Source organism: Chinchilla lanigera, unplaced genomic scaffold (assembly GCF_000276665.1).
Source record: "Chinchilla lanigera isolate Chin_1 unplaced genomic scaffold, ChiLan1.0 scaffold00005, whole genome shotgun sequence".
Lineage (NCBI taxonomy): Eukaryota > Metazoa > Chordata > Mammalia > Rodentia > Chinchillidae > Chinchilla > Chinchilla lanigera.
In genome coordinates, this window is record NW_004955406.1 from 38,078,259 (window position 1) to 38,087,340 (window position 9,082).

At 42.8% G+C, this 9,082-nt stretch overlaps 1 protein-coding gene across 1 annotated transcript; it reads right to left on the reverse strand.

The window, feature by feature from the left end:
• Window positions 1-3,669: 3,669 nt before the first annotated feature.
• Window positions 3,670-5,892, reverse strand: LOC102020978 (uncharacterized protein C7orf62-like). The gene is made up of 2 exons (XM_005375199.2): window positions 5,703-5,892; window positions 3,670-4,723 (listed from the first exon to the last, which is right to left on the reverse strand). The coding sequence occupies exon 2, from the start codon at window positions 4,619-4,621 to the stop codon at window positions 3,860-3,862; it is 762 nt and encodes a 253-aa protein (XP_005375256.1). The 5' UTR covers window positions 4,622-4,723; window positions 5,703-5,892; the 3' UTR covers window positions 3,670-3,859.
• Between the last annotated feature and the right edge of the window lie 3,190 nt (window positions 5,893-9,082).

The following is a 9,082-nucleotide window of genomic DNA, read 5'->3' on the forward strand; positions in this document are numbered from 1 at the left end:
CAGCTGATATAAAATTTTCCTTAGATTTAAAGAGTAATAATTTTAGCCAGATGTGGTAACACACACCTCTAATTCCAGCACTCAGGGGGCTGAGGCAGGAGAATCACTTTGAGTTCGAGGCCAGTCTGAACTACAAAGTGAGACCCTGAAAAAAAAAAAAAAAAGGCCAAATAACAAAATGTGAAAATTCTAAAATATGTGAAAAAGTAAGTTTACAGGAGTGATAGCTTACTTGTACAGCAATCAAGATTTGTATGGTGAATATGGTAAAGTAAAATGAGACTTTGGGTACCAACATTTGCTCTTGGGAAAACGCCTTCATGTCTTTAGTTCTCAGATTTTTCATCTGCTGAACAAGAGGAGGAAAGTGGACACATGAAAGGCATTTGGCAGGGGGAGCTTTATCTGGATTTTCTTAAAATCTGCACTGTATATTGTATTGATCCTATCAGCAGGTAATCTGGAAATGTTTTTGTTTTGTTTTTTTTCCCGGTACCGGGAATCAAACTCATGACCTGGCACTTGCCAGGCAGGCGCTGTGCCACTGAGCTAAATCCTCAGCCCCCGGAAATTTAAATTATTGACCACAAGGAGGAGGACTCTTGATTCTACCTTAAATAATTTCATACAATGTGAAATAACCTGGAAGTATTTCGCTACATTGCCTCAGCCTCCCGAGTGCTGGGGTTTCAGGTGTGCGCCACCATGCCCTGCTGTTTTAGTTATTTTCATAGCTAAGACTTCATGGATTCTTTAAACTAAAAATTATAGTGTGCTAAGTAAATCAGCAACCACTTAGATATTTTTCATAAGTTCTTTCAAAAAAGACTCTGATTTTTATTCTCTTTGGATTAATGAATTCACTTTCTTCCAGTATTGCTAATACCAGAAATTACTATGGATCAGCAGAAGATCGATGTTAGGCAGGGTGGTAGATATACATCTTACTTACCCGTGACTGGTCCACTGGGAAATAATTACTAACAGCTGCCCTGTGAATGTTAGGTACATAATGAACGGAATGAGTAAGAGATGAACGTGGACAGCCCTATTCTGGACTGCTGCATAATCACCCACCCAAAACCTAATGACTTAAATCAAGTCACTTAGGTTGTTCATAGATGGATAATTCCAGCAGGAATCAATGGGAAAACTCAGCTGTACCCACACGGTGTGAGCTGGGCTGTCTTGAAAATCCAGGGTGAACTGGAAGGCCAGATTCTGGGGTCAGCTGAAGTGGGTGAGAGTGGTGGTTGGTGGGGACCAGGAGTGTCGCCTGGAAACCGCTGGACTGTGTAGAGCACAGTGTTTGCATTCAAGCGAGCAGGGCCAAATTCATGGCAGTCTTAGGACTCGTTCCTGCTGGGCGCTGTGGACAGGCAGTCTCAAAGCTAGTCTGACTTTAGAGGGAGGCATTTAGAAGCCACCTAGGCAACGGAGTAACACGAAGGGTGTGCGGGGTTGAATATATTGGAGTGGCCAGTTTGGGAAAACCCAAAGGACCATAATTTCCCGTATATTAATATAGATTTTTATTCACAAACTGCACTTTTGGGGGGCGTACCGAGAATCAAACTCAGGACCTTGCACTTGCCAACCAGTCGCTGTGCTGCTGAGCTATATCCCCAGCCCCAAAACTACTTTTATTCACTGGATAACTTTATTTATTTATTTATTTCTATATCCCCAGCCCCAAAACTACTTTTATTCACTGGATAACTTTATTTATTTATTTATTTATTTTAGTCTTTTTGAGATAGGGTCTCTATGCAGTTCAGGCTGGCTTAGTGTTCAACCTGAACACTAAAACACTTTTTAGCTTTTTTGTAGCCCAGGCTGGTCTTGAACTTGCAACGATCCCGATCCTCCTGCCTCAGCCTCCTGATTGCTGGGATTACAGGCATGCACCACCACGCCTGGCTGTGTTTCTGCTTTTCCATGTATTCTTGTCTATGAATGAAAATCTAAATTGTGTTTGTCCTTTTTTATCTAGTCCTCTCTTTAAAAATTGAGTTATTCAAATAAATATATGAAAAAATTTTCAATGTCACTGGTCATTCAAAAGATGCTGATTAAAACAATGCTGAGATTCCATCTCACCCCAGAAAGAATATCTATTATCAAGAAATCAACCAAAAACAAATGCTAGTGGGGCTGTGGGGAAAAAGGAATCCTTCTCCAGTGTTGGTGGGAGTGTAGACTGGTACAACTACTTGGGAAATCAGTGTGGAGATTCCTCAAAAAAGTAGGACTAAAGGCTCCATTTGACCCAGCTATTCTCCTTCTTGGTGTCTTCCCAAAAGAATTAAAAACATATGACCACAATAATATATGCACAGCCATGTTTATGGCAGCACGTTTTGTAATAGCTAAATCTTGGAAACAGCCCAAATTTCTTTTCTTTTTTTTTTTTTTTTTGTCTGTTTTTGAGACAGGCTCTTGCTCTTATTACTTCAGAATTCTTCAGTTCAGGCTGGCCTTGACCTCACTTTGTAGCCCAAGCTGGCTTTGAACTCAGAACGATCCTCCTGTCTTAGCCTCCCAAGTGCTGGGATTACAGGTGTACTCCACCACACCCAGCTAACAGCCCAAATTTCTATCAGCCAATGAATGGATAAAGATGTGTGCTTTTTTAATATAATGGAGTACTACTCAGCCACAAAGAAGGATAAACCTGAGACATTTCTAGGTAAATGGATGCACCTTGAGACCATATTCTTTTTTTTTTTTTTTGGTCTTTTTGAGACAGGGTCTCCCTGTGCAGTTCAGGGTGGCCTTGAAGCTCATTTTGTAGCCCAGGCTGGTCTCAAACTCACAACAATCCTCCAGCCTCAGCCTCCTGAGGAGACCATACTCTTAAGTGAAAAAAATCAAACACACATGTGTAAATATCATATTGTTTCTCTGGTATGAGAAACCAAAAGTATAAATAAGGACCAGAATGCATGCTAGATATTATAAAATAGGAAGAAAATGCTCAACTGGGAAGGGGAACCAGGGAGGGGAGAGGGGAAAAGCAAAGAAGGGGGGAAAATGAGAAAAGAAGGGAGAAAATGGAAACAAAGCTTCTGTACGTAAGGAGGGGAAGAGGGCTGAAGGGAAGGGCGGGGAGTGGGAAAAAGAGGAAGCAAGACACATCATACACAGGGCAAAGTCCCTATGATGAATGTGATCATTATGTATATTTTAAATACAGCAGTAAATTTAATCAATACAAGTTTTGAGTTGTTCTACAAACAAGAGTGAAACTTATTGTGATTTTGTTTTGTTTTGTTTTTTTGTCTTTTTGAGACAGAGTCTCGCTATGCAGTTCAGGCTGGCCTTGAGCTCACTTATGTAGCCCAGGCTGGTCTCAAACTCACAACAATCCTCCTGCCTCAGCCTCCCGAGTACTGGGATTACAGGCGTGCGCCACCATGCCCAGCTTTCATGCATCTTTTTTTTTTTTTTTGGTACCGGGAATCAAACTCAGTGCCTTCCACTTGCCAGTCAGGCGCTTGTGCCGCTGAGCTGTATCCCCAGCCCATTACTGTGATTTTATTAGACCCATCCACCTTAAAATAATGTAGTGAGCTCAACATCAAAACAAATAGATATTATTCCATAAAGATGAACATATTAGCTTTGTGTATATGGTAGTAGCCTTTTTTAAAAGAAAAAAGGAAAGAGTAATGTTAGAAATAATTTTATTTAGGTAGCACAAATAAAGAGATCTGAGCATGGAGCTGGGGATTTAGCTCAGCACCTGCCTGGCAAACACAAGGTCGTGAGTTCTATTCCTGGTACTGGAAGAAAAACAAAAACAAAAAGAAAAGCAAACAAACAAAAAAGAGATCCGATCATATTACCTCTTTCAGTCCTACAGGCTGGAGGGGGCGGGCCACACCACCTCAGAGTCCGAGGTGACGTGCAAGGGTTTGTTATACATGTTTATGAATGTCGCTGGGTCCATGAATTCTTCAGATTTACACAGATACTTTATGATTTGTTCTTGAGGGAGCAGGTCGGGTGCAACTTGGTGCAAGTTATCACCTGGCCCTTTACCGCCCACTTTAACAGTTTTAAAAACATAGAGTGCCAGTTTGTGTGTCTGGATGAAGAAATCGGTGATGACCTCCTCCAGGGACTGGGACTGTGTCACATCATCGAGATACAGAACTGGCACTTTCACTACCGAGACATACCACTGCATGAAGAGTCTCGCTGGGATGTGATGAGAAATGACTATAATTTTCATCTTTTGAATCCAAAATTCTGTCCTGCTCCTCTCCCGGGTGACGTAATCTAGAAGGACGTGGTACAGCGTGCCGCTGGAGGACTCCAGGATGTGCAGCACCGAGTTGGGGTAGATGAGCAGTATCCCCGTCACCACTTCCCCCAGGTGGTGCTTCAGGACCGACTGAAACACCTGGTCGTAGTACTCGGCGATTTCTTTCTTCTCCATGTTCGCTTGTATGCTGGCCACTAGAAACATCCTGTGCAGGAGGAATTTCTTCAGCTGCAGTCTCTGCTTCTCTTCCAGAAGGTGCAAGTAATTGCTGCGGGGCACCTGTGGCTTGAAAAGACTTTCCAGGGGAAAAGGCCTCTTGCTGTTCCTGCGATTCTGCGCCATGAGGGGCATGCCGAGTCTTCCTTATTCCTTAGGAGAGTCTAATCTTTAGCAGTCACAATAGTTACATTATCAGGAGAGCTCTTGAATGATGAATTCGTATTTTTACTCCTCCTGTCAAAAAAAGAGTAGATAACAGTTTGTCAAGTGTTACTGAATAGCAAAAATCTCTTCCCAGTATTATCAATAAATAATGTCCTTGAAAGGAATGTTAGGGCTGGGGATATAGCTCAGTGGCATAAGCATCTGCCTGCCAAGCGCAAAGTCATGAGTTCGATCCCTGGTACCGCAAAAAAAAAAAAAAAAAAAGAAAGGAGCGTTAAAGCAAGACACACTAGAGAGATTGTTTTCAGGTTGACAATGAAATTACTTTCATATCCTATGAAAAACTCTCCAAATGTAGTATATGCTGATTACAGATTGTCTTTGTCAAGTTTCTAAAAAGTATTTTCTGAGAATTGTTCCAATTTCTTTTGTAGATTTTTTTTTTTGGTTTTTCTCCGGTACCAGGAACTGAACTCATGACCTTGCGCTTGCCAGGCAGGCACTTTGCCGCTGAGCTAAATCCCCAGCCCCTCTTTTGTAGATTTAACTGGTCTATATAATGAAAACATCTGGGGTACTTTAAGCCTGATTAGCATATTTAAACTTTGTTTGGGACACTAAAAGTTGACGGTGTTGTGTGGGTAGTAACAGCAACCTCTTTAGAAAGTTTTGATCTTTTTTTCCCTCTTATCAACATCTCTCTCTCTGTCTTTTTTTTTTTTTTTTTTTTTGGTTTTCTAAGGTTTAAATAAAAATATTCTGGTTGGGTGTGGTGGCTCACACCTGTAATCTCAGCACTTGGGAGGCTGAGGCAGGAGGATTGTTGCTAGTTCGAGACCAGCTTGGGCTACAAAGTGCGCTCAAGGCCAGCCTGAACTGCATAGCGAGACCCTGTCTCAAAAAAGACCAAAAAAAAAAAAACCCAAAAAAACAAAAACAAAAACAAATTTCTTCCACTCCAACATAATCTTCTTATACATCTCCTCCTTGGGAGCCCTGGTCAATCTAACCCCTTGCTCTTTCTTCAGGGGCTCCGCTGTCTCGGTACCTGGGGTCCTGCTCCCTTGTCCTCCATGTTGCTTTCAACTGCCAGAGCTGGGCCTTCCGGTTCTGTCTGGGGAGGAGATGGAAGGGCCATGGCATTAAAGGGCCGGCGTGCACTCGCAAGTCCCATCTCTGCGTCGAATGAAGGGGTCGGAACAGCCACCTCACACCACTGTAGAGCACGTGAAGGCTTCTTTTCGAGAATGGCTTTTTGTTAACCAGATGCATTTGTAAGTCAGACAGTGACCGGGGCATCTTCTTTCTCACTATGGCACATAAAAAGTATTAGAGCTCATCTGCTATGCTTATGCACTAATTATAGACATGTATCTGTATGTTACATCTATGAAAGTTCTACAGTAGAATGTGAGTTACTTAATTTAATATGAATTTAAATTAATTTTAGAAAACAATAACATCATCTTGACATCACAGTCACATGAGCGCTAAACAATAATTTTGCCAGGTATGGTGATGTATGCCTGTAATCCCAGCACTTGGGAGGCTGAAGCAGGAGGATCACTTCGAGTTCGAGGCCAGCCTGGGCTACAGAGTGAGACCCTGTCTCAAAACAAAACAAAACAAAACAAAACAAAACAAAACAAAACCAAAAACAAACAAAAAAATCTTAAAACAATAATTTTAAAGCAACAAGGTTAGAAAACACTCTTATTTAATTAAAAATTAAAATTTAGAGTTCTTTTTTCTCCTGAGGTTTGTTATTCAAATTATTGATCTGATTTTAATAAGATACAGTGATAAATTATCCCATAAAGTGGAGGCTGAGGGGGTGACTTAATAATCCTTTAATTGTTTGGGGTTTTTTTTGTCTTTTTGAGACAGGGTCTTACTGTGAAGTTCAGGTTGGCCTTGAGCTCACTTTGTAGCCCAGGCTGGCCTCGAACTTGCAATGATCCTCCTGCTTCAGCCTCCCCAGTGCTGGGATTACAGGCATGCACCACCATGCCCAGCCTCCTTTAATTGTGTGATACGTAAAAATCGACTATAATTCCTCACAGATTCATGCTGTCATTCCCTGAAACAACAAAATCTTTCCCGAAGTGTTAACCTCATGACCTTGTTCTCACCCTCATGGAGGCTTTTTGTCCTCCCCTGGTACCTAACATACTGTACCCTGAATGTTCCCAGATCTGTATTTTCGGTCTAGGTCCTTTTCTCACCTCACTCTGAGCAGCCCAGGGCCCTTGCAGAATGCCCACTCCACCCCCTGCCCTTTAGCTTGGAGCTCTCAGTGACACTCACGGTGAGGGGAGAGGCCCCTCTTCTGCGCTGTTCTCGCCTCTAGGAAGCAGAACCAACACGGCTGATCCATCCCAGACCTTTCCAACCGGGCTCAGCTGTAGTTTTTTTCTTTATTTTTAAAATTAGATTGCATTGGTACATTTTAGATTTGCATAACGATCGCATAGAATTTGTACCTCTCGGTGATATAACTTGGGCTTTTCCCCCACCCGCCCCTCCCTCCAAGCTCAGGTGTAATTTGGGGATCTTCTGCATGTGAAGGCTCAGGCAGGTAGTTGGCTGATAGGGATTGACACACAAGAAGAATCTGAGACTATTGTGGAATTTTTTTCTTTGCAGCAGAGCCCTAAATTCTTACCTCCAGTCACTAACTCACAAAACATCTTTATGAGCATTTTACTATATTCCCTATCATACATGTTTCCTATATCAATACCCACCTTTCTCCTGTTTCCTGGAAGTTACCTACCAGTTCCATTCTGCTACTTCCTCTTTCTCCTCACTTTGAAATGCATTTGGAGTCTGAATTTCTACTACCTCCTGTGTAGTCCTATCTTTATTTAGATTTGGATTATACTAAGCCTTTTTTTTTTTTCTTTTTTTTGAGGCAGGGTCTCACTATGTAGTTCAAGCTGATCTTGAGCTCACTATGTTCAAGGCTGGTCTTGAACTCCTGGCAATCTTCCTGCCTCTGCCTCCCAGCTACTGGGATTATAGACCTGTGCCTCTACACCCAGCATAGTAAGAGTCTTCTACCTTCAGTATTTCTCCAGATTTCTCCACCTAAAAATTCAGCTGAGTATAAAATGATAAGGCTTTATGATACATCTACTGAAAAAGACACTAATTTTACAGCATCTTTGCTATATCCCTTCCACAGAAAACCAGGAAAGGGATGGCTTGTTACCTAACACTAGTCTTGGCCAAACTCGGGAGTAGTTACAGAGTGTTGGATGCATAAACTCAAATGAACCTGTGTGTGTCCTTGTCAGCCAGTGGAGCAGCTGGGATTTCTGGGCCCCTGAGATCCTGGTGAGGTCCTGCTGTCTCTGGGACTGTCAGGGCCCTCGTGCCTCAGTGAACAAGGGGAGCGAATTGAGAATAGATGTGGACACAGGCACTTGCACACACCACACACACATACATACACACACACAGGGGCACAGAGACAGGACCCATCCAGGCCAAGGCTGTGGTCATCAAATGAGGACATTAGGCCCTGCATTGTGTCACGCATTCCAGAAGCCGTGTGGGCAGCAAGGCCAGCGCAGTCTATGCCTAGGCCCAGGTCAACCGCCCTGGGGCGAGAAGGGAAGAAAGCGACCCACCTGCTCTCTGCCTATATTCCCAGGAGCATCGCGCCTGAATCCACCATGGAGGGCAAGAAGAAAGAGGTGGCCTGGCAGGGTCTGTGCATCTGGGGCACCAAGAAAGGAGAGGAGGGCTGATGAGCAAACCCCAAGGTCGAAGAGGCAGAGAGAAGCGCCCACGACCTGCCAAGGAATGAAATTCAGCACCCTGGAGAGTTGCGATTTCTCAATACCATGATGAACGGAGACCGAACCTTTTACAGATGTTTTTCATAAAAGGCACCTGTGGAGTTGTGCTACCATTTCAATAGGAAAAGATTCCACATTCTGAGGTGGAGAGGAGTAGAGAGTTGGACAAAAATAGATTTGTAATCTGCATCATGATTTTTAGCTCCCTGATTGTTGCAGTCACACTATTCAGGGGAAAATTCATGCTAAACAAACAAACAAAAAACCCAAAGCAAGTACTGGATATATATGATCAGATTTCGCCACCAAGTTCTCAGCTTGACAAGGAGAATCCATTTTTGTCAACCTAATGAAGCATTCAGAGAAGCCATATGACGCTTTTCAAGATGAACTTGAAGATTATATAAAAGTACAGAAAATCAAAGGCTTAGAGCCAATAATTTGTTTCAGGAAGACGAGAGAGGACAATTTGGAAACTGCTGGGTGTAGGAAAGAATTGAGTCCAGGCCCACGGATAGAATGTTTGATCAGAGACTCCCATCTGGAACTGTCTAGACCAGCCCAAGATCATGCAATATTTCACAGGGAATCACTTGCCTCAGTGGTTCCCAGTTTTTTTTTT

Bases quoted from the DNA above. Each gene is read 5' to 3' on its own strand.
- LOC102020978 (XM_005375199.2), bottom strand. From the start codon at position 4,621: ATGCCCCTCATGGCGCAGAATCGCAGGAACAGCAAGAGGCCTTTTCCC.